General features: G+C 40.1%; 1 protein-coding gene across 2 annotated transcripts; it reads right to left on the bottom strand.

Annotated features, from left to right (window-relative positions):
• Positions 1-1,361: 1,361 nt before the first annotated feature.
• On the bottom strand, positions 1,362-26,358 carry THAP9 (THAP domain containing 9). 2 transcript variants are annotated; one of them, XM_053596669.1, is made up of 6 exons: positions 26,163-26,358; positions 18,436-18,631; positions 16,994-17,297; positions 15,126-15,276; positions 10,661-10,735; positions 1,362-4,555 (listed from the first exon to the last, which is right to left on the bottom strand). In XM_053596669.1, the coding sequence occupies exons 1-6, from the start codon at positions 26,270-26,272 to the stop codon at positions 2,677-2,679; spliced, it is 2,715 nt and encodes a 904-aa protein (XP_053452644.1). In that variant the 5' UTR covers positions 26,273-26,358; the 3' UTR covers positions 1,362-2,676. The 2 variants fall into 2 exon arrangements, with proteins under 2 accessions (XP_053452644.1, XP_053452729.1); XM_053596754.1 differs by lacking the exon at positions 10,661-10,735 and having other exon boundaries at positions 26,163-26,292.
• Positions 26,359-26,498: the final 140 nt, after the last annotated feature.

Genomic DNA, 26,498 nt, shown 5'->3' with positions numbered 1-26,498 from the left:
AGAAACCACTGTCTGATATAATCCAAGTCTCAAAGATTAATTCTATTTTCTCCTACTAAGAGTTTTGTAGTGTTACTTTTTTTTTTTTGGCTGGGGCTGGGTTTGAACCCACCACCTCTGGCATATGGGACTGGCGCCCTATTCCTTGAGCCACAGGCGTCGCCCAGTTACCTTTTTTTTTTTTTTAAACAAGGGGTCTTACTATGTTGCCCTGGCTAGTGGTATCATTACAGCCCACTACAACTTCCAAACTCCTGGGCTCAAGCAATCCTCCTGCCTCAGTCTTCAGAGCAGCTAGGACTACAGGCAGGAGCCAACATACCTGGCTGAAGTTTCTGTTTTTTGTAGAGATGGGGGTGGGGAGTTTCATTATGTTGCTCAACCTGGTCTCAAACTCCTGGCTTCCCAACGTGCTAGGATTGTAAGTGTGAACCGCCATGCCTGGCCAGCATTACTGCCTAGATTTTAAGTTCTGACTCATTTTGAGTTAATTATTTTGCATATGGATGTTCAGTTGTTGCAGCACTATTTGCTGGAAAGTAGGAAGGATAAATTTTTAAAAGGAATACTTTTCTCTGAAGAACAAAAATGACAAAGATGCAGAGTAGAAATTATAACCAAATTACCCTAGAAATGTGAATATGATTTATTTCAATATAAAGCTTATCAAATAAATCTTTAAACCCTTTCACAAGTGCAGGAGCAATTAATTGGGCTAAAGGCAGTGCAGGAAATACTCTTATTTTCAGTGTTTTCCCAATTTATCTAGCACTTGAAGAAATAATGTAAAACACCAATTTTTTAAAATACAGCTGATTTTAGTACATAACTCACATGAATGAAAGGGTTGAAACTACAGATGTGAACCTTACTTTACATAAAGATCAGGTTCAAATCTTGAGTTTTTATAAGCAGTAAGTTAAAAGTGGTGATTTACGGGGCGCCAGCCCCATATACCGAGGGTGGCAAGTTCAGGCCCGGCCCTGGCCAAACTGCAACCAAAAAATGGCCGGGCGTCGTGGCGGGCGCCTGTGGTCCCGGCTACTCGGGAGGCTGAGGCAGGAGAATCGCTTAAGCCCAGGAGTTGGAGGTTGCTGTGAGCTGTGTGATGCCACGGCACTCTACCGAGGGCCATAGAGTGAGACTGTCTCTACAAAAAAAAAAAGTGGTGATTTACAAACAGGCTTCCTTTAAATAAGATTTTATTCTGGTGTATTTAAACTCAACTCTTTGCAAATATAACAAAAACCCAATATGCAGACTTCTCAGCAATAGGTTTTTTTAAAAAATGTAGCACATCGGTTATGTTTCAAAACATAAGCCTTTGTTTGAGGTAGTATAAACAAATATATCAAAATATATTTTTAAGAATTTCAATATACTTTTGCTGCTTCATTAATTTCTTAGCAGTTATAAGTTTACATATTAATTATGCTTTATGAATATTTATTCAATGATAAAGAGTAGATGTTTTACAAAAACATCTGAATAATGTGTTATTTCTTCTTCCATCCATTAAAATGCACTCATCTGTGAAAGTATATGTACCTGGATGTTTTTCTATTTATCTTTTCAAATGTGGGTATGAGTGAGAAAATTGTCCTTAGTAAGCTTCCACCTCTAAGTTTCTTCTAAACTTCTGAAAAAAATCCATTACATAATAGACAAGTTTTTCATATCCATTGTCTTAAACATCTTTTTCCAATTTATGAATTGTGTGCTGTGATCTTCCATTATTCACTCAACATTCACTCAATATGTGTTTCATTATTTTAGCCTCCTTGCAAACACGAGTAGACTTTGGAAAGAGAAGTTGAAATAAAGGCTTCTCCCTATTTTCTGATGAGCAGTGGGCTCTTCCAACAGTAATCGAGTAAGTATCCACCCTTTTATTCTAAAGTAGTATTTTGAAGTCCAGGGGCAACAAATAGTGAAAATTTATTACCTATGTTCTTCCTAGATTGGACTGCCCCGCTTGGTTGCAGCACAGGGAATAATCTCATGGTTCATGTACTTTCTTTCTGCCTGATAAAGTATAAGTCCTTCTGCTTTAGGATAGCCTGGGACAAAGGGATTTTTGAAGGATATGATTTGCTTTAGCCTAATTTTCAAATTACAACTTCATTTTCATATTGTAGTAAAAATTATATTCAAAGTTTTATAGGTATCTTGTCAACATTCTTAAGAATTATAAACCAAAGCTCTTTTAGGAAATGTAGTCCATTCATAAAAGGAGTAAATGTTTTGGCAGCTCCTTGTTGTTATTCTTGTTTTTAAAGTAAACTGAACAAGTTAAAAGTATGGCTAGTCACATTACTCAGTCTTATAGTAGTAAATTCAAAGATAACACCTCTTGGCTAGTCTGTTCCCAGTGACTTACTGTTTTCTATATTTTTGAAAATTCATAAATGCTGTTAAGACGTACCACAGTATGAGATTTTATGATATCCATAATCAGAAATTATAAAGTCAGAATTGTAAATGTGTCCACTGTGCAGAATGGTCAATTTATAAAATACAGCAAATTGAACTAAAAAAAATGTTGGCTAAGTATTTGTAATAAAAGAGTTAATATATTTAGGTCTCTCATTTGAATGGCTCTCCATTGTTACTCAGCAAATGCCTGGATTTATCGACATTAGCAAAACTTGAACATTCGTAATCCTGTAAGGATGATCAGTGTTTCCTTGATAAAGTTTTCATCTCGATTCTTTCTGAATGATGTTTTAAAGGGCAGTGAGCTACATCTTTACTGATATTTAAGAAACATTTTATTATATCTTTTAGCAACTTGACAAAGTGATTGATGGCACACACTTCTCCATCAAAGAGATGCTCATCTAAATCTACAAAAATACCCCCAGAAAGCTCACATAGTATTTTCTGTTGAAGATACAGTTCCCTCTGCTTAGGAACTCGTTCGAAAATTGCCATTCTTGAATGGGTTCGTACAACTTGCTCACAAATATTTACGACCTGATACAGACTTTCTGAAGGAAAATGCAAACCATTCTTCTTTTTAACACATAACAGTGACCCACTTTTAGAGGCTTTGAAATCCGAGGCATACAGTGCAGCGATGCAGTCCTCACAAGTTAAGAGAGCTGATAACTTATCTGCAATACAACCAGCATAACAGATGAGATTTCGCCTATGATCTGACAGGTCTAGCAAAGCCTCAGTGAGTGAACAATCAGACCAGTCTCTGCAAATATCCTCTTTGTGAAAGAGGGTCTTTGTAGTCCTGACACCATACTGACGTTGAACTGTCCAAAGAGCCAAGTCTTTCCTTCGAGCAACTGAAATGTCAAGGATACTTACTTCACTTAGATAAACTTCATCTTGCAATCTGTATCGAGTCTCTAAATCATGGTAGGCTTTCTGGAATGCCACGCAGGTAGGGCTGGAACTGGTTACTAATACCTGCCTAAGCATCTTCAGAAATAATTCCAGATGGTCTTGACTAAATTTGTAAGTCAGAAGATATGGAAAAGGCATGACTTTTGGGAAAACGTAATTTTGGTAAAGCCATTTTAAGCTCTCGGCATTAAGTAAAAATCCCAGAAATCCTAGTTTTTGCTTACCTTTAATGATTTGATTACTGCTAGTGTCAGATAACGTAACAAAAATAGTCTTGGCTTCAATTAACACGTGACATATTTTACCATAAGTTTCAGGCAATAGAGGCCCTTTAAGTCCCTTTCCATAATAATTCCTACTATTAAATATGTCAAAGAGATTGTTAATTAAGCGTAAAAACTGGATGGTACCAATGCAGTTTTGAAAAGAAGGCAAGCCTAATGACCGTAAATATTCTAATGCACTAGCTACGCTCTCACTAAAGAGTTGGGCAGCACAATTCATTTTCAATACATGATTTTTCAAATTTGCAAGTTTATTTGGGATTCTTTCCATATTTGATAATTGCTGTTCCTCTAGTGCTACTAACTCCACAAGGTGCTGCCAATGGGCTGTGCCGTTAACAAAATGAATGCTTTGAAAATTCTGAAATGCATTTCTTATTAATCTCAGCAAGTGGCAAGAATCAAAGAAGTATGCAATCTGCTGACTAGAAGATGAAGGATGTTGAAATGTACACTTCATGTTGTCTCCGTCAATATGTATCCCCAATGCCTTTGCCATTTGAACACTGTAAGCTGTGGCATCAGATGTAACAGCGAGAACTGTGATCCCTATGTCACTCAGTTTGCCAATAGTCAGACGAAGCAGCTGAGCTTGTAAATATCCAGATGCTCTGTTTACAAAAAAATAACCAAGAGGTGTGCTCCAATGACCAAAAATACCCACTGCCATTAATAAAACAGTTTCTGAGGCAAGTGGTGTTTCATCAGCATCAAGTTTTCCAAGACCAAAGTCCATAAACCCTTGCAAACTGTGACTACTGGGATCCCACTGAAGTTGTTGCTTGAGAGATACACCTTTTATTATTAATGAACAGTACTGATACAGCTGGTCTCCATTCTCTACTCTTTGCTGAAGAGAAGAAAAAATGTTGCTGTTGAAACCTGGACTGGGTTGGGATTTGGATAGCCACCTAGAATATATAAAAAGTGAAAAGTACAAAACTTAAGTGAAGAAATGAAAAGATTTAAAAGATAAAAGGGAAAAATGCCTTAAATGGTGGTCTCATATCCCTGTAGAAATAAAGCCAAGTATAAGTAACCAAATTCTACAGATATCTTCAGGAATATATTCATGTAGTTATAATGAAATAGATAACACACTAACTTAGAAACACAAAGTAGTGGTATCTTAAATTTCTCATTTATTCTTTAAAAAGTTAACAACCCAACTTCCCTGTTTGTTCTAACTGACCTGTTTACAATGTAGATCACAATCAGTCTCATCTGTAAATTCATAGAAATGAGAAAATTACTGAAGGGAAAGGAACTTTTTTTTTTAATTGAGTCTCACTTTGTCACCCTCAGCAGAGCGTCATAGCTCACAGCAACCTCAAACTCTTGGGCTCAGGCGATCCTTTTGCCTCAGCATCCCCAGTAGCTGGGGATACAGGTGCCCACCACAAGGCCCAGCTAAGGGAAAGGAACTTTTGAGAACATCTACCCCATTTTCCGGATTAGGAAACTCGGACAGAAGGAGAGGTTAAGCAATTTGGCCCATGCTATACGGTTAGTTACGAACAAAAGTGAAACCCAGCTTTCTTTCTTTCTTTCTTTTTGAGACAGAGCCTCAAGCTGTCGCCCTGGGTAGAGTACTGTGGCATCACAGCTCACAGCAACCTCCAACTCCTGGGCTCAAGTGAGTCTCCTGCCTCCACCTCCCAAGTAGCTGGGATTACAGGCACCTGCCACAACACCCAGCTATTTTTTGGTTGCAGCCATCATTGTTTGGCGGGCCTGGGCTGAATTCGAACCTGCCAGCTCAGGTGTATGTGGCTGGCACCAAGCTGGAACCCAGCTTTCTTGACGCCCAAGGGTTCAATACTTTCCTCAGTCTTTACAGCCTTAAAACTATACCCTTAGTGGGCGGCCCTTGTGGCTCAGTTGGTAAGGCGCCGGCCCCATATACCGAGGGTGGCGGGTTCAAACCTGGCCCCGGCTGAACTGCAACCAAAAAATAGCTGGGCATTGTGGTGGGCGCCTGTAGTCCCAGTTACTTGGGAGGCTGAGGCAAGAGAATCGCTTAAGCCCAGGAGTTGGAGTTTGCTATGAGCTGTGTGATGCCATGGCACTCTCCCGAGGGCCATAAAGTGAGACTCTGTCTCTACAAAAAAAAAAACAAAAAACAAACTATACCCTTAGGGATATTAAAATATCAGCATCTGCTTGCCCCATATAGTCTACCTGGCACCAGTATCTTGGGATTTTTTTCACAAGAAATTTCATAGCCATTCTCAGATGGCTAATTATTCTTTCCTATTACCACTAGTGTCTATTCTCACAATTCTTCTTACTTCTATTTACTCTTTCTAATTTATTATAGATCAGGAAAGAAAACAGCCACAGTTAGTAACTATCTAGAATAAGATTAAACAGGCCAGGGATGGTGGTGTACACTCCTTATAGTTCCAAGGAGGCTGGGGTGGGAGAACTGCTTGAGGCCAGGAGTTTGAGTCTAGCCTGAACAACACAGTAAAACCTCATCCCTTGGAAAACAAAAATTTTCTGGTTTTTCTATTTTTATTGGAGATGGGATCTCATTCTTGCTCAGGCTGGTTTCAGACTCCTGAGCTCAGGCATACACCTGCCTTGGCCTCCCAGAATGCTAAGATTACAGATATAAGCCACTCAAACATAAGTAAAATAAGATTGAATGGATTCTGAGGGAGAGAATGAGGTGTGTTCATCTGTAATGGATGTATACTTTTATAACTCAAATTTCTTTTTTTGAGTCAGATTTCTGATTTGGAGGCTATAATCTAAGCCACCGAGGTTTCTTCCTGGACAGCTGACCTCTATTTAATTGAGATTTTAATGTATTTCCCTAAGTATTTCAGGAGGGGACTCTCTAAATATTTTAGCTGCAACCTAGAGGTTTCATAAATAAAATTCCCCCTTACTGCGTATCATGAACTTTCACATATACAAGTTTTGTGTGTCTACATTATGCATATGTATAGTTAACCTTTGAACAACATAGGTTTGAACTGCGCGGGTCCACTTATAAACTTCTTAGTATTGTGAAACCTGAGTATAACAAGGGCCAATTGCAAGACTTGAGTATACAAGGATTTTGGGATAGGTGCCCTGGAACCAATCCCCCATGCATACTGAAGTACAACTGTAATTGGGGGTTTTTTTGTTGTTGTGTTGAGAGAGGGTCTTACTATGTTGCCCAGGCTGGAACATAGTAGTGTCTTTATACCTCACTGCAACCTCAATTCCTGGGCTCAAGCTATCTTCCTGCTTCAGCTTCCCAAAGTGCTAGGATTATACCACATTCAGTCTATTTATATATGTAGTATATATATTTATACATAAAAAATACACTTTAATGGCAATTATGACCCACTAAATTGAATGCATGATGCACTAAAGGATTTGAAAAACAGTTTTAGGATGCAAAAGACATACTTAGTAAGTAACAAAAACATTGATTTTTTTTTTGTATTTAAAAATACAGCAGGTCATGGGCGGCGCCTGTGGCTCAGTGAGCAGGGCGCCGGCCCCATATACCAAGGGTGGCGGGTTCAAACCCAGCCCCGGCCAAACTGCAACAACAAAAAAAAAAATAGCCGGGCGTTGTGGCGGGCGCCTGTAGTCCCAGCTACTCGGGAGGCTGAGGCAGGAGAATCTCGTAAGCCCAGGAGTTGGAAGTTGCTGTGAGCTGTGTGACGCCACGGCACTTTACCCGAGGGCAATAAAGTGAAACTCTGTCTCTACAAAAAAAAAAAAAATACAGCAGGTCAGTTGTGGTAGCTCACACTGTAATCCCAGTGATTTCGAAGGCCATGTTAGAAGGATCATTTGAGGCCTCAAATTTTGAGACCAGTCTAGGCAACATAGTAAGACCTATTTCTATGCCTTAGGGTTCTCAAATTATACCAAAGACACTACCTGTGTTGCATACACTGTATGTAATAAACTACTTAATGTCTCTATTTTCTTTCCCCCTACTGTACATATAGACTTTCCTCCAGATACGAAAATGTGTGTTCCTCAAGTATTTTAATGTCCACAGCTACTAGATCAATGTCTTAAACGTCAAGCAGGCAGAAAGACATGTGGATTTGTTGATTTATTTCTTAAAGGTTTTACACCTAAGAGGTCGGGCTCACGTCTGTAATCCTTTCAGAAGGCCTAAGCGGGTGGATCACTTGAGCTCCCAAAATCAAGACCAGCCTGAGCAAACATGAGATCCCGACTCTAATAAAAAATGAAAAACTGAGGCAAGAGAATTGCTTGAGCCCAAGAGTTTGAGGTTGCTGTGAGCTATGACACCATGGCACTCTACCAAGGGTGACAAAGTGAGACTCTGTCTCCCAAAAAAAAAAAAATGTTTTTACACCTAAGAATTAGGTATACTCAAACTAAATTTGTGAATTAAAATAGCAGGGACATGAATAATTTTTCTCTTAAACTCTTTTGCTCCCCTGAAAATGAAAAAAGGTTTTTTGATCATGAAAAATGACATCCTTTTTTTTTTTTTAAGAAAAAGCTAAACAAGATAGAAAAATATAAAGAAGAAAAGTAAAAACATTGTATTCTTCTATGTTTTTATGTATATATAACTAGATATAGCTTTCAAAGATTATACTGAACCCATTTTGCTCCACTAGTGACATTATAGGCATGTCCTTAAATATTGACCCACAGCAACATTTTAAATTTTTAATCTGTACATAGTAGATAACACAATAGACAATATTTATATATACATATATAACACAATATAGACAATATTGTGTCTATATAACAATATAACCAACCTGTATTGGAAGGACATTCAATTTTTAGACAATATAAATAGCACCACAATGTGTGTGTATGTACACACATGCATAAACACACACATATTTATGTCATTTCTTTAATTCCTAGAAGTAGGATGCAGAGGTAAATTTATCTATGCATTTATATAGATAAATGAACTAACTGAACTTTAATAAGAAATTAAAAACAAAATTTTGGACTTCAGTTTCACATAACTGGGTGGGTCAAAATAAAATTTATATTCCTAAATTGTCCTTCAGAAAGTTAAGCCAATTTTAATTTATATTCTCATTAACATATTTTAAATCAACAAACCAATATCTAATAATTTAGTTATGGAATCATTATAGGGAGTCAGTTGGGTTGCTTAAAACTCTGCCTAGTACAGATACAGTCTTAGACATCCAATGCTGAGCTAAGTGTTTTTCTAAGACTATTAGTTCCTTCCACTGTTGTTTACCTTTGATTCTCTCACAGCACCTAACCTATATAGGGAGTCAGTTTACTAAACAGCAATACAAACACAGAAAATCAGACACAGAGGAAATATAAGTATGGAATAACTGTGCCAACATTTTCATATTAGTACCACGTGCTAAGTGATCGGGCCATGGAGCTCTAACATTTTCTTTTTTTTTTTTTTTTTGTAGAGACAGAGTCTCACTTTATGGCCCTCGGTAGAGTGCCGTGGCCTCACACAGCTCACAGCAACCTCCAACTCCTGGGCTTAAGCGATTCTCTTGCCTCAGCCTCCCGAGTAGCAGGGACTACAGGCGCCCGCCACAACGCCCGGCTATTTTTTGGTTGCAGTTTGGCTGGGGCCGGGTTTGAACCTGCCACCCTCGGTATATGGGGCCGGCGCCTTACCGACTGAGCCACAGGCGCCGCCCTACATTTTCAGTTTTCATTTGAGACAGAGTCACACTTTGTTGCCCTTGGTAGAGTGCCATGGTGTCACAGCTCACAGCAACCTCAAACTCTTGGGCTGAAGTGATCCTTTTGCCTTAGCTTCCCAAGTAGCTGGGACTACAGGCACCTGGCACAATACTAGCTATTTTTAGAGAAGGGGTCTTGTTCCTGCTTAGGCTGGTCTCGAGCTCCTGACCTCAGGTGACCCACCTGCCTTGGCCTCTCAGAGTGCTCAGATCATAGGCATGAGCCACCATGACTGGCCCTGTGCCAACATTTTCTATCCTAAATGTATTACTATTATTACAATAAGGAAAGGTGAGGATATTCTGAAATTATTTTAAAAGACTCGTGACAGAACAAAAAATAGCCGGGCGTTGTGACGGGTGCCTGTAGTTCCAGCTACTTGGGAGACTGAGGCAAGAGAATTGCCTAAGCCCAGGAGGTGGAGGTTGCTGTGAGCTGTGTGACGCCATGGCACTCTACCAAGGGAAATAAAGTGAGACTCTGTCTCTACAAAAAAAAGAAAAAAAGACTTGTGACAGTGATCTACCTTAAAGCCCTAAAGTACTGGAATTATAAAAAACACAGCTGTGGAAAGGTTTTGGATGAAAAGAATTCAGGGAGAATTGGAAAAGGATCCAACATCAGTACAGAGAAAATTAGAAAGCTGTTTGCTGTAGCTAAGAATTTAAAGAAACATGTATGACAATTAAAAATCAGTGAGGTACCTGGCTCGGCACTGGTAGCACAGTGGTTATGGCACCAGCCACATGCACGGAGGCTGGCGGGTTCGAACCCTGCCCAGGCCAGCTGAACAACAATGACAACTGCAACAAAAAATAGCTGGGCGTTGTGGTGGGCACCTGTAGTCCCAGATACTTGGGAGGCTGAGGCAAGAGATCACTCAAGCCCAGGAGCTTGAGGTTGCCGTGAGCTGTGAGGCCACAACACTCTACCGAGGGTGACATAGTGAGACTGCCTCAAAAATAAATAAATACATAAATAAATAAAATTAGTGAGGTATCTATCTAACAAAACCAGGGTTTTAAAAAATTTAAGTCTGGCTTTCTCTGTCATCATCCAAGCATAAACCATCTAATTGTTTCTCCACCATTAAAGAGTGAAAAGTAACAGTTTTGACCACAAATCTGGTACTACATTTTTCTAATATTTACTTTTCTGGACCTTCAAGTGACTAGTCATATTTTGTTCTTTTTCTCCAAACTTCTAATGCCACCCTCTCCAATTCTCAGCCAGTAACTTATTTCATCGAGAATACAGAAGCAATCTTACAAAAACTCATTTTCTAGCTGTAAGTGATGGCATGTACCTACAGTTTCAGAAACTCTGGAGGCTGATGCAGGAGGATCCATTGAGCCCAGGAGTGTGACACAGCAAGACCCCCATGTCTTAAAACAAAACCAAAAAAAAAAAAAAATCTTAATCTCCTACCACCAAATCTGTTAACTTATTTAAATCTATATTTCTGCTTTTCTTCCTTTTCCAAGGGGTGAACTGTTCCTGTACCTAAGGTCAGACTCCCTTCCTCAATGGTGTTAGATGTTATACTTCTATAACTCATACATCACCAGTTTTCCTCTCCCTACCAGATCATTCCCACGAGCATGCTGGGACATCTGACATTTGAACAAACACCCTCCCATCAATGCATACTCCTTTCTGTCTAGAGATCCATTTTTCTGCTCTCTTTCATAGCAAAACTCCTTAGAAGATTCCGTAATCATTTACTCTGTTGCTTCACTTTCAGTCTCTCTGGACCCACTCCAGCTAGGTTTACCTCTCCACCACTCCACTGCAACTGCTATTGTCAAGGTCATCAATGGCCTCTATCTTGAAAAATTCAGTGGGCAATTCTCTGTCCTCATCTTACCGGATCTCCCAGCAGCATATGACATAGAGGACTACTCCCTCCTTGAAATACTTTCTACACTTGGCTTCCAGGCCATCACAATCTCCTCGTTTTCCTCCTGCCTCACTGGCAGCTCCTGATCAATAAATATTTATTGAATAGATGAATATTACATACGATGATTATAAAGATCTACTACTTAAGCATAGCTGTGTAAAGAACAGGTAAGTTATTGATGGGAAAATGAATGGAAATGTAACCAAAAAGAAGTATGTTTGACCACTCCAATATTTTCAGATAAAATCTAGATACCATTAATATAATAGCCTAACATATGGCCACTAAAATGAAATTTTATTGGATAAATAGAAAGATTTTTTTTTTTTTTTTTAGACAGAGTCTCACTATGTCACCCTTGGTAGAATGCCATGGCGTCACAGCTCATAGCACTTCAAACTCTTAGGCTTAAGTGATTCTCTTGCCTCAGCCTCCCAAGTAGCTGGGAATACAGGCACCCGCCACAACACCCGGCTGTTTATTTTTGTTGTTGTTTGGCAGGCCCAGGCCAGGTCCATACCCACTAGCCCCAGTGCAAGTACCCGGCACACTCGCTGCTGAGCTACAGGCACCGAGCCAGGAAGATTTTTTTTTTAAAGTCTAGGAGTGTATGTACCAAACTATTAACAGTAGTTACCTTATAGGTTTAGGGAAGGAAGTATTGTGTTTTTCACTTTCTGGTACTTATATGCTTAGATGTTGTTTGAGTGTAACAGTTTATAATTATCACAACATACCTTAATTAACCAAAGAAATAAGCAACTGTCTGAATATTGGAATCACATCTAAATATGCAAGTCACTGCAAAGGTTACAAAATGCAAAATGACATGAAGAGAAGAGTTAAGCATGACCCAGAATTGCCAGGAAGATTTAGTCCAAGAGTTGATGCAGAACTATGAGAAATGAAAAAAACCACACACACAAAAAAAGATGGTAAGTCTTGTGAAATATCTTACATAAACCACAGTGAAAAACCACTCAGTAATGCTTTAAAAACAATGCAGAAGTATGGATGGACTAAAAAAGGTGTAGCCCCTCCACCAAAGACAAATGTTTGAGGTGATAACGTATCCCCAACCTTGATTTGGTCATTATAATCGTACACTTGTGTCAAAATATCACATGTACCCACCAAATATATAGGACTGTTATATATCATTAAGACAAAAAATTTTTAAAGGTATAAGAAGAGAAATATCAACACACTGTCTATAAAAATGTCTCTTGCTGGGTGGTGCCTGTGGCTCAAGGGGTAGGGCGCCGGTCCCATATGCCAGAGGTGTGGGTTCAAACCCAGCCCTGGCCAAAAAACAAAAAAAAAAAAATGTCTCTTGCTTAACAGAAAGTGGACATTTCTAATAAGTAGTACAATATATAGCCTGAATGGTAAAATCACATTATGGAAGACGGTAGCATTATTCACAAATGTTCATGTAATAGCAATTAAAAAATGTTAACAATATAAATGTCTAATAGTTGCAGAATGCCAGAGTTAAGTAGGCTGGGACTATCTGATAATATACATCTATTAAAACTTATCTATACAGTTCAAAATAACATGGATAAAAAGCATATACAATAGAGTGATAAAATAGTTTGGAAATTTATATACAAAAGATCACTGGTAAACTGGTAAATCTGGTAAAAAAAACTGGTAAATCTGGCTCGGCGCCTGTGGCTCGAGCGGCTAAGGCACCAGACACATATGCCTGAGCTGGCGGGTTCGAATCCAGCCCGAGCCCATCAAACAACAATGAAGGCTGCAACCAAAAAAAAAAAAAAAAAAAAAAAATTAGGTGGACATTGTGGCGGGCACCTGTAGTCCCAGCTACTTGGGAGGCAGAGGCAGGAGAATCACTGGAGCCCAGGAGTTTGAGGTTGCTGTGAGCTGTGATGCAACAGCACTCTACCCAGGGTGACAGCTTGAGGCTCTGTCTCAAAAAACAAACAAACAAAAAAACCTGGTAAATCTAAGCACAGAGAAAAAAGTGGAAGGAAATACGCTATTTCTAAAATTTTTATTAGTACTATTTTAACAGTGTGTGTGGAAGAAAATCGTCATTCATGTTTTTAAAAAAATAATCTGTAGGCCAGGCATGGTGACGCTTGCTTGTAATCCCAACACTTTAGAGACTGCAAAGGGAAGATCACTTCAGGCCAGTAGTCCAAGACCAGCCTGGGCAACAGAGCAAGACCCTGTCTCTATAAAAAAGTTAAAAAAGAATTAGCCAATTTGCTACTCAGAAGGTGGAGCTGGGGAGATCCCTTGAGACCAGGAGTTTAAGGCGGTAGTGAACTATGAGTATTCCACTGCACTCCAGCCTGGATGAGTAGAGTCTCACTCTTAGAAAAACAAAAGTCGGGCAGCGCCTGTGGCTCAGTCAGTAAGGCGCCGGCCCCATATACCGAGGGTGGCGGGTTCAAACCCGGCCCCGGCTGAACTGCAACCAAAAAATAGCTGGGCGTTGTGGCGGGCGCCTGTAGTCCCAGCTACTCGGGAGGCTGAGGCAAGAGAATCCTTTAAGCCCAGGAGTTGGAAGTTGCTGTGAGCTGTGTGAGGCCACGGCACTCTACCGAGGGCCATAAAGTGAGACTCTGTCTCTACAAAAAAAAAAAAAAAAAACAACAACAAAAGTCTGTAAAACCAGTGGTAAAAACAGTACAAATTATGTATTAAGAATTAAATTTATAAGACAACACTACTAGAAAGTCATGTGTTACTTGCTTCGCACTAACAGAATTACAAATCTATTTATGTATTTTGATCTGATATCCTAAAAAATTATTAAGGAAAATCTGGTCCCCAGACAACCTACATTGAGGTCAACAGCAGTGCTTATGAAAAGTGCACGTTTTTGTGCTTTGCCCAGACCATAGTTATCAATCCAGAACTGTTTTAGATTTTCCAGGGTAGTCAGATATTAAAACTGCTGAACTGCACTAGAAATTCCAGTATTCATATTTTGTCATCCAGAATGTCTCCAACATCTGCAAGATACAAAAATTTTATCAGACTATGTGTCTTCATTTTGTTGATGAAAATATTGTTGTTGCTGGCCACCGTGGCTGGCTCATGCCTGTAATCCTAGCACTCTGGGAGGCCAAGGCAGGCAGATTGCTTGAGTTCAGGAGTTTGAGACAAGCACAAGCTAGAGCGAGACCCCATCTCTAAAAAATAGCTGGGCATTGTGGTGGGTGCCTGTAGTCCCAGGTACTTGGGAGACAAAAGAATGGCTTGAGCCCAAGAGTTCGAGATTGCTGTGAGCTATGATGCCATGGTGCTCAACCCCAGGGTGACTGAGTGAGACTTTGTCTCAAAAAAAAGAAAAGAAGGGCGGCGCCTGTGGCTCAAGGAGTAGGGCGCCGGTCCCATATGCCGGAGGTGGCGGGTTCAGACCCAGCCCCGGCCAAAAAAAAAATCACAAAAAAAAAAAAAGAAAATATCGCTGTTGTGATAATATGAAAATACTACCTAGAAATTTTTTTTTTTTTTTTTTTGTAGAGACAAGAGTCTCACTTTATGGCCCTCAGTAGAGTGCTGTGGCATCACACAGCTCACAGCAACCTCCAACTCCTGGGCCTAAGTGATTCTCTTGCCTCAGCCTCCTGAGTAGCTGGGACTACAGGCGCCCGCCACAACGCCCGGCTATTTTCTGGCTGCAGTTTTGGCCGGGGCAGGGTCCGAACCCGCCACCCTTGGCATATGGGGCCGGCGCCCCACCGACTGAGCCACAGGCGCCGCCCATACCTAGAAATTTTTTAAAAAAAGAACATGGACGAACAAATGGGTGTTAGATTGCTAACAGTCTTAATGTATAAAATGCAGTGAAAGAATATATTTATTTAACATCTAAAAAGTAATTCACTTACGTTCTGAGGATGGAAGAATGAGGCAACTTAAGAATCTTTCTTACATAATCATAAACTTTGCTACTGCACAAGTAGAGTGTACATGCAAATTGTTTCATTTCGGTAGAGTATTCATCTGTTTCTCTCCAATTATACAACTCCCACTTAAAATCTGTTAAAATAAATGTATTTATTTTTTGTGATAAAAATGTTAATAGTAACAGTTTCAAGTACAGATCATAGCATTTGGGTATAAAATGCACTGGGCATCAAAATTCAAATATAAATATAGTCACATTTTAACTGTGTTTGTTCAGAGGTTATAGCTCCTTGACCAATTTATGCTATTTATCTTAAATCGTTTCACAAGCTTGAGGGTAGAAAAAAAGTTTCATGTTTTACTATTCATTGGCAGCCTGAGTAGAGATTTTTTAGAGGAACAAGGAAGAAAATGAAATAACTATATAAAATTAAGTAGCTGGATTATGAGGACATCAATTTGTTTGATTTTGTTCTCTGGTTACTATTTATCTGAGGGTGAAAATTAGGAGAAACATTTCTAGGGATTTGAATACTACACGTATTCAAATTGACACATATCCACCATTGACAGAAAAAAAAAAATCCACTGTCCCTGGTGGGGACTCCTATTTGTTACCTCTATTTCCTTCCTTAAAGAAACACAAAATGATCTCCTCCTTCAGAGAGATACCTACTTGTTTATAGAAAAAGGACATTTCTCTCTTTTACCAAAGTGTAAGGCCACATCTCTGCTGCCTTTGTGAAAGAGTCAATCAGCAGGTCAGGCTTGGTGGCTCACGCCTGTAATCCCAGCACTCTGGGAGGCCAAGGCGAGTGGATTGCCTGAGCTCAGGAGTTCGAGACCAGCCTGAGCAAGAGTGAGACCCTGTGTCTAAAAATAGCTGGGCATTGTGGCCAATGTGTGTAGTCCCTGCTACTTGGGAGGCCGAGGCAAGAGGATCACTTGAGCCCGAGAGTTTGAGGTTGCTGTGAGCTATGGTGCCACAGCACTCTACCAAGGGTGACAAAGTGAGAATCTGTCTCAAAAAAAAAAAAACGGCCAGCCAAGGTGGCTCACGCCTGTAATCCCAGCACTTGGGAGGCCAAGGCAGGTGGATTGCCTGAGCTCACCAGCCTGAGCACGAGTGAGATCCCATCTCTAAAAATAGCCGGGTGTCATGGTGGGCACCTGTAGTCCCAGTTACTTGGGAGGCTCAGGCAAGAGAATCGTTTAAGCCTAAAGAGTTAGAGGTTGTTGTGAGCTGTGACACCATGGCACTCTACCGAGACTGACATAGTAAGACTTTGTCTAAAAAAAAGAAAAAAAGAATAAATCAGCAATTATTATTTTGTCCCTCTTGAAATATTCAGTTCCTGAAGAGGACTATGTGGCTTGTCCACAGGTTTATATTCTACCATATAGCATTTTTTTTTAATGTGGAGATAATATAATTCCCAAGTTCAAAGACATTTTGCATATTATCTAGTTCAACTCCACTGTAAAAAGACTTTGGTAATAAATTATGTAGCAGTTAAAAGTGTTTACCCGTATCCATGGACAAGAACAGTTATAAAAAGTAAAAAGTACAGAACACTGTATGATCTCATCTCTGGTTAGTAGGATTATGCATGATTTTTCTCATTTAAATATTTCTTTGCTTTTCCTATAATAAAAATGTTACTTTTATTATTGGAAAACCATAAAATATAAAAGAATCCTGCAATTACTTTTCATTCTTCTTGCTTACACTGTGGAGAATTTCCACTTTCCAGCGGAAAACATGTTTTCATAGGCAACAGCAAATATTTAAAGGTGTTTCAGAAAAATGGAGTATTTTATAAATATTACAGGTTACCCGGGGAAATACCTGAAAACTGAGCTCGTAGCAGATACTCTGTTTCCTCAGAAAGTAGTTTCTCTTCTACAAGTGTATCAATTAATCGTAAGCCCTTTCTCTTCTTGATCATCCTGTAGTTTTTTACAGGGGTAAGTCTTTTTTTGGACATTTGTAACAGCTGTTGCACCTCAGCCAGTTTCTCTCCATCTATTGTCAAAGGTCTCTTTAAACTATAGTTATGGTCCTCAGTGGCAACCTCTTCAGAATTATTGGGAAGTGGTTGTTTTAGGATTTTTTGTCTTGCTTTACCTTTAAGGTGTACACCTGGAGGAACCTATGACAGAAATATAAGTTTATTTTAGAAATCATCATGTTAGATTACGTGTAAAAATACTACTAAATACAAATACTACACTCACCTGGTTGCTATGGAGAGTTAGGTACAAAAGAAAAGGTCATAATCTATGAATTTTTTAAAATGTCTAGTCTTTAGGACCATGTAAACAAGGCTTTTTTTTTGTAGAGACAGAGTCTCACTTTATGGCCCTCGGTAGAGTGCCATGGCATCACATAGCTCACAGCAACCTCCAACTCCTGGGCTTAAGCGATTCTCTTGCCTCAGCCTCCCGAGTAGCTGGGACCACAGGCGCCCGCCACAACGCCCAGCTATTTTTTGGTTGCAGTTCAGCCGGGGCCAGGTTTGAACCAGCCACCCTCGGTATATGGGGCCGGTGCCCTACCAACTGAGCCACAGTTTAAAAAACAAGGCGTTTTTAAAAATCTATATAAAAATATTACTGTGATGTTGAAAGTTTCTGAAATGATTAAAGTACTAGAGAAAGGTGTTAATAATTTGAGAAGTCTTCATGGAAGTGAGTTTAGTGTCAAATTCAAACTCTGAAGTTCCAAGAGCTTCCTGTTAATTGATCTGTGCAGAAAACAATGTCTGAGAGTTGTGGTTTAAGGAGTAAAGGATAAAATAAAAGTAATCATAAGAATGTCACACCAATACTAATGACTTACAGAAATCGCCTATTTTTCATATACCTCTTCATATATCAATGCTAATAATTAGGTGTATTTTTGGTCAAGATCAATAACACTATCAGTAGGAGCCAAAAAGGTAGATAATTTAAAAGTATTATGAAAGCTGTCTCATACTTAAGAAAAAACCTGAATTCTAAGGTGGTTTAAATCTACTAATTGATTTGATTAATTAGTAATCTCTTAATGATTAATTAGTAATCATATGTCTAGACGAATGATTTGCATTTATACACTTTTTTTAAAGCTCCAGAGAAGATGCTAACATTATATAAAGATTTTTTAAAAAACTAATTTTCAAAGCTTTTGTAATCTATTATTGGATTTAAGACTTGGGATTTTCTGTCTGCGGATTTTAGCTATAATGTGAATTAACTTTATTTTTAAAGGCCCTGTAATTTAGTTCTGTTTACACCTACATTAAGTACCTTGTATAGAGAAACAGAAGGGACAGCTCCTTTTTTCAGCTTTCTTCTTATGCCATATGACTCAAAGTCACTTTCTTGAAAATGTTTGGAACACAGCATAGCACCTGGTCCTGGAATCCAAATCTTTTTGCTTCTGGGGTCCACACGATTAACAGCCCTGATCCATTTTGAGCGCTGTATGGTATCAGTTGGAAATCTACAGCAATCATATTAAAGGTCCATTAACATGAAAATATTACAGTACACTGCAGTAGCACTATATAAACTCATCATTTAATTGCCTTATATAAACATAAAGCCCAGTCAATTAAAAGTTTGATCTGATTTCATTTTTCAAACCTCTTGAAATTTTTTGACTCCGTAAGTTCAATACCTAAGAGATTTTGTCTATCTCAATTTCTATGAGGGCAAGTCTCATATACTAATTATATCCTACTACGTTTTGTCTTCACTCCCTACACTCAATAGAATCCACTTAATTTTAAAGGATTCAAGAACATATGCATCTTTTCCTTTCCTATGGCAATTTAAAACTATGTCTATAAATTCTTGTAGTATTCCTTTCCAGGAGTGATGCCTAAGTTCCTCCACCTACCCAACCTTTAATATGGGCTGGAGCAATTTGCTAAGGAATGGAAAAAGGACAGGTAACAACTGACCACAGACTGGATCATAAAAGGCACCGAGGTTTCTTTCTCACTCAGGAGAAGTTATCTGCTAGGCTAAATGCAGTCCTGTGGAGAGGTCCAGTTGGAGAGGAACTGAAGCCCTCAGTCAAGGGCCATGTGAGTTAGATCCTTCAGATGGCTGTAATCTCGGAGGTATCCTGTAACATCCAGCTAATCCACTGCTCAATTCCTGACCCTCAGCAATGTGTGAGATGATGTTTCCACTGAATTATAGAGTAATTTGTTATGTAGTAGAAAACAAGTACACTTATTATGCTCAATTTTCCTGTTTTGTTCTTTATTTAAGGCACTACTTTTTCCTAGCCTTAATTACAAAAATTACCTTGCATTTCTCTATTTTTCAATCTCAGCCAAATTATTGTTTACAAACTTGTGAAATTAACATAATGAAAATCACAAAACTATTCTTTCTGTACCCTCCTTTTTGACTTGCCTTGGAGATAAATTTATAGGGAGCTGTGTGCCTTTTGCACATTCTAATTTAGGCTTTAAAGCCCGTAGTAGTTAGGGACTGAGATTGGTGAAAATTTATTTTCCTCAGCTATTAGAGAAATAATATCACAGTATGAGAAAACATAATTCTGATATACTGTCTTACTCACTTTGAGAAAGAACATTGAATGGAAAAACTTACATTTAAGGCTCAATGACCTTTCACCAGCTATGTGGTGTCAGACACATCTCTAGAGACAGAGACAGAGTCTCAAGCTGTCGCCCTGGGTGGGGTGCCATGGCATCATTTTTGAGCCAGAGTCTCTGTTGCCCAAGGCTAGAGTGTTGCGGCACCATAAGCTCACAACCTCAAACTCTTGAGCACGAGTGATCTTCTTGCCTTAGCCTCCCAAGTAGCTGGGACTACAGATGCCTGATTTTTCTATTTTTAGTAAAGATGGGGTCTTGCTCTTGCTCAGGCTGGTCTTGAACTCTTGGGTTCAAGCAATCCGAGTGCTAGAATTAGAGGTGTGAGCCACCACACCACACATGTGAAGAAGCTCAGAATCTTTGAGTTTCTTCACAGGGCTTGTAGTACCAGTGCATAAGCCTATAAATGCATTCGAAAGCACTTTGTAAGCTGTAAAGTATTATCCAAAGTTTGTTCTTTCCTAGGAAGAACTAATGCCATTTCTGGGATTTTTATTTTATTGTACCAGGAAGATGATGCTATTTGATCAAGAGAGAACGAAATTTTTTCCAGTGAAGGTGAGGCAAATCTCTTTTCATAATTAACAGCTCATGTTTCCGAAGGAGCTTTCCCACGTAATTGGTGTAGTCTCTAACCATGTAAGGAACTATCAAAGTTGACGGGCTTACCAAGTTATATTACTACCCTGATCCTCTGCTGCAAAGCTTCCCAACTGGTATGTCTAGTGAGTATAGCTATTGATTTTTTTTTTTTTTTTTTTTTTTTTGAGACAGAGTCTCACTTTGTTGCTCTGGGTAGAGTGCCAAGATATCATAGCTCACCACAACCTCAAATCTTGGGCTCAAGTGATCCTCTTGCCTCAGCCTCCCAAGTAGCTGGGACTATAGGTGCCTGCCACAACACCTAGCTATTTTTAGAGATGGGGTCTTGCTCTAGCTCAGGCTGGTCTCAAATCCATGAGCTCAGGCAATTTGCCCACTTTGGCCTCCCAGAGTACTGGGGGCACAGGCGTGAGCCACTGCACCCAGCCACCACTATTGATCTTAGGTCATGGGTAGCCTAGGACACCTGGAGCCCTTGAGTACTATAATTATTACTTCAAGCCAACTCCAAACAGCACTGTCATTATCACTTTCCCCCAAAGTATTAAATAAATATTGCCTATATGTAAAATGTCATGAAAAAGGTTGGGAAATAAGGTGGTCTAACTGCTATGACTAGTTGGAGTTCTGGATAAAATTAAGTTGGAAATAATAATTAATATCACTTTTAAAGCATTTATATTGTGCTATATATATTTTAAAGACTTAAGATTTTAGTCTTACAAAAACTATCAGGCAGGTTTTTATTGGCTTACAGAAGATGAAACCATGACCAGAGCCAAGGATAGGCACAAGTAAATTATCAGTTGAACCTGGAATTCATGTCTTCCTAGTCTAAAGCCACATGGAGTACAAAAAAATCCCAAACCAATTTGAGGCCACATACACAATAATAAATGAGTTTACAATGTAATAGAATCCTTTCTTTTTCCTCCTCTTGATCATGCCTTTATTATAGTACTGGTGGAAATTTGCCTTTAACTCCCTGTACATCAGATATTTTCCAGAAAAGTGGCTAACAAAGCCCTTCTACAGTGCTTACCTCTGGAAAGGGAGGAAAAAAACTGAGGAATGAGGCTTTAATTATGTCTTTAACTTAATTCTGTGTTAAAGAAAAAAATCTAAAACAAAGCAAAATGTTAACATCTACTTAATGCTTGTGATGGGCACACAGGGTTTGTTTTATATAATTTTATGCCTATTAGTATGTTTGAAATATTGCATAATGAAAAGTTTAAAAATAGAATTTTCAACCAATGCAGGCAAAACCTGTCTAAATTATATTTCTTTGGTTGGGAAAAAAATTAGTCTCAATCTCTACCAACACAATCTTTACTTACACAAATAAGAAGATGAATTAAAGGGTCACTTTAATTTTTAAGTTGCCAGTCCCATGTCACAATTAGCCGTGTATGTTTTTGACAGAGCCCCAATGTTGCCGCAACACCAGTTTGAGTCATTTTGATTCATGTTTTTTCACCACAGCCCTTTGCCTATGTCCTTGCAACTTCTTCCACAACTCTGGTGATGGTGCTAGGTGATATTGGGGAAAGTTCCAGAACAGATAATTATTGAGGCTTCAGCCTTAATAAGAGTTTTCCGTGCAGACAGGGACCACTCAAAGCAAATGAAAAACAGAGATAGAAATAACTACTTGAACCTTACTGACTGATAAAGCACTAAAAATAAATAAATAAATAAATAAGTGGGAGGCTTAAAAGAGTTGAAAAGGGAATATAGAGGAAAGAAGGATTGCTTACAGATCAGTTGGAGAGATGGCTAGAGGATAGGTAACAAGGGGACTTACACCCTAGTAAGATATAGATCCAATACACCCCTTAAGTCAGTGGAAGTGCACTAACTCCCCAGAGTGCATCTACTGAGACTTAAACATTAGAATTTATTTTTATGAGTTTTTGCCCATCCTTTGTTTCATTTTATAATATATATTAGTATAATACTTCATGTATGTAATTTAATAATCACTATTCATATACCAGGGCATGTATTTGAGCTGTTTTATGGTAGGAGCTCCACGATCAACAAGTTTCAAGATAGCTGCTTCAGGAAATGGCAAGTTGACCAGTCCCATATTGACCTTCCTATCTTGTCTTTTTGTTGAGCCCTAACTACAAATCCTTATTACCTTGCTGCCAGGACTAACACAATAGTATTTCAACTCTTTTTCTTGTCTTTATGCTCTCCTTACAACTTCCTAGGTGTCAGGATGGCAAAGATGACTCCTTCCTACTCATGACATGTGTTCATTCAGCACACATGTACAATGATCAAATACAAACAGAGGGAATGTAATTCAGGTAAGAAGAGGGCACATGAGGAAAGGGTTTACAGAGGAGCCTGCATTCTGTCTTTTAGGCATTGAAGAGCCCAAAGGGATTAAAATCTTTCTCCCAAGGAAGGAATGTAATAAAATTTGCATTTTAGACAATCTGCTCCCCAAAATCTGGAAAACAGGGTGGATGCTGTGGCTCACACCTTTAATCCTAGCACTCTAGGAGGCAAGATGGGTGGATTGCTTGAGCTCAGGAGTTCAAGACCAGCATGAGAAACAGCGAGAGACCCCATCTCTACTAAAAATAGAAAAACTAGAACAAAGGCACTTTGGTGGGGGCCTGTAGTCCTACCTACTCAGGATATTTTGAGCCCAATAATTTAAGCCTAGAACATAATTGTCTTAACACAATAATCAAGTAAATGAGGTGAAAGCTATGTTGATTGGTTTGATGTAATGTCAGATTGTATAAAAAAAAAATCAACACATTGTACCCCACCTATGCATAAATGTATTCATGATCTATGTGTATTTGACTTAATAAAAAAAAAATAAAAAATAATTTGAGCCTGCTATGAGCTTTGATGTCATAGCTCTCAACCCCAGGGTAACCAATTAAGACTGTCTCAAAAAAAAAAAGGTCTAGAAAATGGAAACAAGGGGGAAGAAATCAAGCTGGAAAAACCATAGCAGACCATCCAGATGAGATTCTCAAGGAACCATTAAAAATTAAAAATAGGAAGAAGCAAGAATACAGTGTATTCAATTCTAATATGAAGGCAATAGACAACCTAATACATGGTGAGGGGTAGGGGAATGAGAGAGCAGGTTAAGGGGAGGAGGTTGGGGGGGGTCAAAGTGTATGGCACACCTCTTGGGGGCGGGACACAATTATAAGAGGGACTTTACCTAACAAATGCAATCAGTGTAACCTAATTCTTTGTACCCTCAATGAATCCCAAACAATAAAAAAAAAAAAAAAAAAAAAAAATTTGCCTGGCAGGGTGGCTGGTGGCTTAAGCCTGTAATACTAGCACTCTGGGAGGCCCAGGCGGGTGGATTGCCTGAGGTCACAGGTTTGAGACCAGCCTGAGTGAGACCTTGTCTCTAAAAATAGCCAAGCATTGTGGCAGGCAGGGGTAGTCCCAGCTACTTGGGAGGCTGAGGCAAGAGAATAGCTGGAGCCCAAGAGTTTGAGGTTGCTGTGAGCTGTGACACCACAGCACTCTACCAAGGGCGACAAAATGGGACTCTGTCCTAAAAAAAAAAAAAAAAAATTAAAAACAGGTCAAGAGAAGGACGAATCTTGACTAAAATTGTCAAGATTACTGGTGACTCTCTGTCAGTGCTGTTTCCTTAGAGCAGTGCTGGCAGCTGACTGGCTACAGTAGTAGCCAATGAGACTTAAGGCAGTAGGTATATGCTATTGTTTTGAGGGGCCTTATAATAAAGGGAAGGAGGTTAGTAGAGCAGGGTGGAAGTACACACAGGCTCAAGAGTTGTGTGCAACTGGGTTCCAAAATGAGAGTAATGTAAGCATGCTTAGTGGCTGTAGGTAAGTAAACAGTAAGAGCAGTTTGAAATAAAGAGTGGTAACTAATGGATAGGGGGAAAGTCCCAAAGGAGACAGGAAAGGATACAATTGTAACGGTTGAAGTGGAGGAATGTGCGCTATTTAAAAAAAAATCTCAGTGAATGACTACAAAAGACCTACCACACATAGCCCAAACTTCCTAATCTAGCATCTAAATTCTTATTTTCTTTCTTTCTTTTTTTTTTTTTAGAGACAGAATCTTACTTTGTTACCCTCAGTAGAGTACTGTAGCGTCACAACTCAGCAACCTCTAGCTCTTGGGCTTAGGCGTGTCTCTTGCCTCAGCCTCTGAAGTAGCTGGGACTACAGGCGCCTGCCACAATGCCTGGCTATTTTTTGTTGCAGTTTGGCGGCAGCCGGGTTTGAACCGGCCACCCTTGATACTCACTGAGCCACAGGCACCGCCCCTAAATTTTTAAAATATCTGTCTTCAAAGTACTTTTCCACTCTACATTATAAACCTGTACTTTCCATCTCTTTACATTTTTCCATTGTTATTCTTAAAGTGCTACTCCCTACCCTCATCTCCACCCAGAAAACTCTTTTAGATCTTCCCATAAACGTGCTCTCTTTGTTTAACTCAATACATCTCATAAACATCTTAACAGGCTCTCTCTTTTTGAAGTCTTTTTTTATGTGAAGATGTTTTCTTTTTCCTTCTGAGACAGGGTCTCACTATGTCACTCAGGCTGAAGTGCAGTGGCACCATCACAGCTCAACCGGATCGTTGCTGCACCACTCCCAGCTAATTTTTAAATTTTTGTATAGAGGGATCTTACTGTGCTACCCAGGCTGTTTTTTGAATTCCTGGCCTCAGGTGATCCATCCGCTTCAGCCTCCCAAAGTGCTAGGATTATAGGCGGCGTGAATGACCGCGTCCACCCTGCTTCCTATAAGACTTAAACGTGGATTTGAATGTCCTATCCTATGTGGACCACAGATGTGGGTTCAGATAAGACTGCTCTGAAATTCTGCCCACCCTTGAGCCAAACGAAATCTCCTTGCCATAATCAAATTCAGTCTAAATCAGAGCAATGGCAGGCAGTACCGGTAGACACGGGTCTGTATTCATGCCACGCACTCTAATGGACGCTCTTGCCTTCAACAGCTCTCGTAAAGACCATCATAATAAAGCAAGGCTGTTGGGCGGCGCCTGTGGCTCAGTCGGTAAGACGCCGGCCCCATATACCGAGGGTGGTGGGTTCAAACCCGGCCCCGGCCAAACTGCAACCAAAAAATAGCCAGGCGTTGTGGCGGGCGCCTGTAGTCCCAGCTACTCGGGAGGCTGAGGCAATAGAATCGCTTAAGCCCAGGAGTTGGAGGTTGCTGTGAGCTGTGTGAGGCCACGGCACTCTACTGAGGGCCATAGAGTGAGACTCTCACTCTGTCTCTACAAAAAAAAAAAAAGAAAGAAAGCAAGGCTCCTTTCCAGTAACTCAGGTTAAAAGCCTATTAGGCATTTGCACTCTGGGAGGACGAGGCAGAAGCACCACTTGAGGCCAGGTGTTCCAAACCAGCCTGAGCAAAAGCAAGACCCTGTTTCTACAAAAAAATATTAAAATTAGCAATTGGAGGCTGAGGCAGGAGGATCGCTTGAACCCAGGACAGAGGTTGCAGTGAGTTGTGATGAGGCCACTGCCTTCCTGCCTGGGCAACGGAGCGAGACCGTGTCCAAATTTCATAGGCAAGTTACAGTAGGTAGCGAGAAACAATCAGCCGCTCGAGGGTAATACTAAGCAGGAGAAAAACCTCCATTCTCAAAAAGCTGCCCGATTCCGCTCCCACGCCCCCACGCTATGCACGTCACGTCGCGGCGCGACGCACTGCCCGCCCCGCCCCGCCCCGGCCTACAGCCTGCCAGGCCCTGCGGGGAGTTTGACGGCTCCGAGCCAACTCTCACACGCACTGGTGGAAGGAGAGGCCGCGCTCCCGGCTCAGCACGGTGTCCCGGGTAGTGCAGCCCACTGCAGAGCAACTTCGGGTCATCTTCTTACGTGGTGCTCCACCTTCGGGCATCCCGCGACGGTATGAATCACGGTCAGTTTAGCTCCGCCCGTTGACTCACCAGAGACGACCTTTATCTGTCAGGAAAGGCGGGCTTTAGAGGCGCGAGACTCCCACCCTTCCATTCTGTAGGCTCTGGGCTTGGCGCCATAGCCAATCACGGACCACGTCGTGTCACAACAGCCAATTGGAAAGGCCGAGGCAGTAAGACGCGCACTTGACCTCTCCTCCCTCCCTC

The sequence above is a fragment of the Nycticebus coucang genome, chromosome 1 (assembly GCF_027406575.1).
Source record: "Nycticebus coucang isolate mNycCou1 chromosome 1, mNycCou1.pri, whole genome shotgun sequence".
Lineage (NCBI taxonomy): Eukaryota > Metazoa > Chordata > Mammalia > Primates > Lorisidae > Nycticebus > Nycticebus coucang.
Note: the sequence above shows the minus strand (reverse complement) of the source record. Positions and strands in the feature narration are given on the sequence as shown.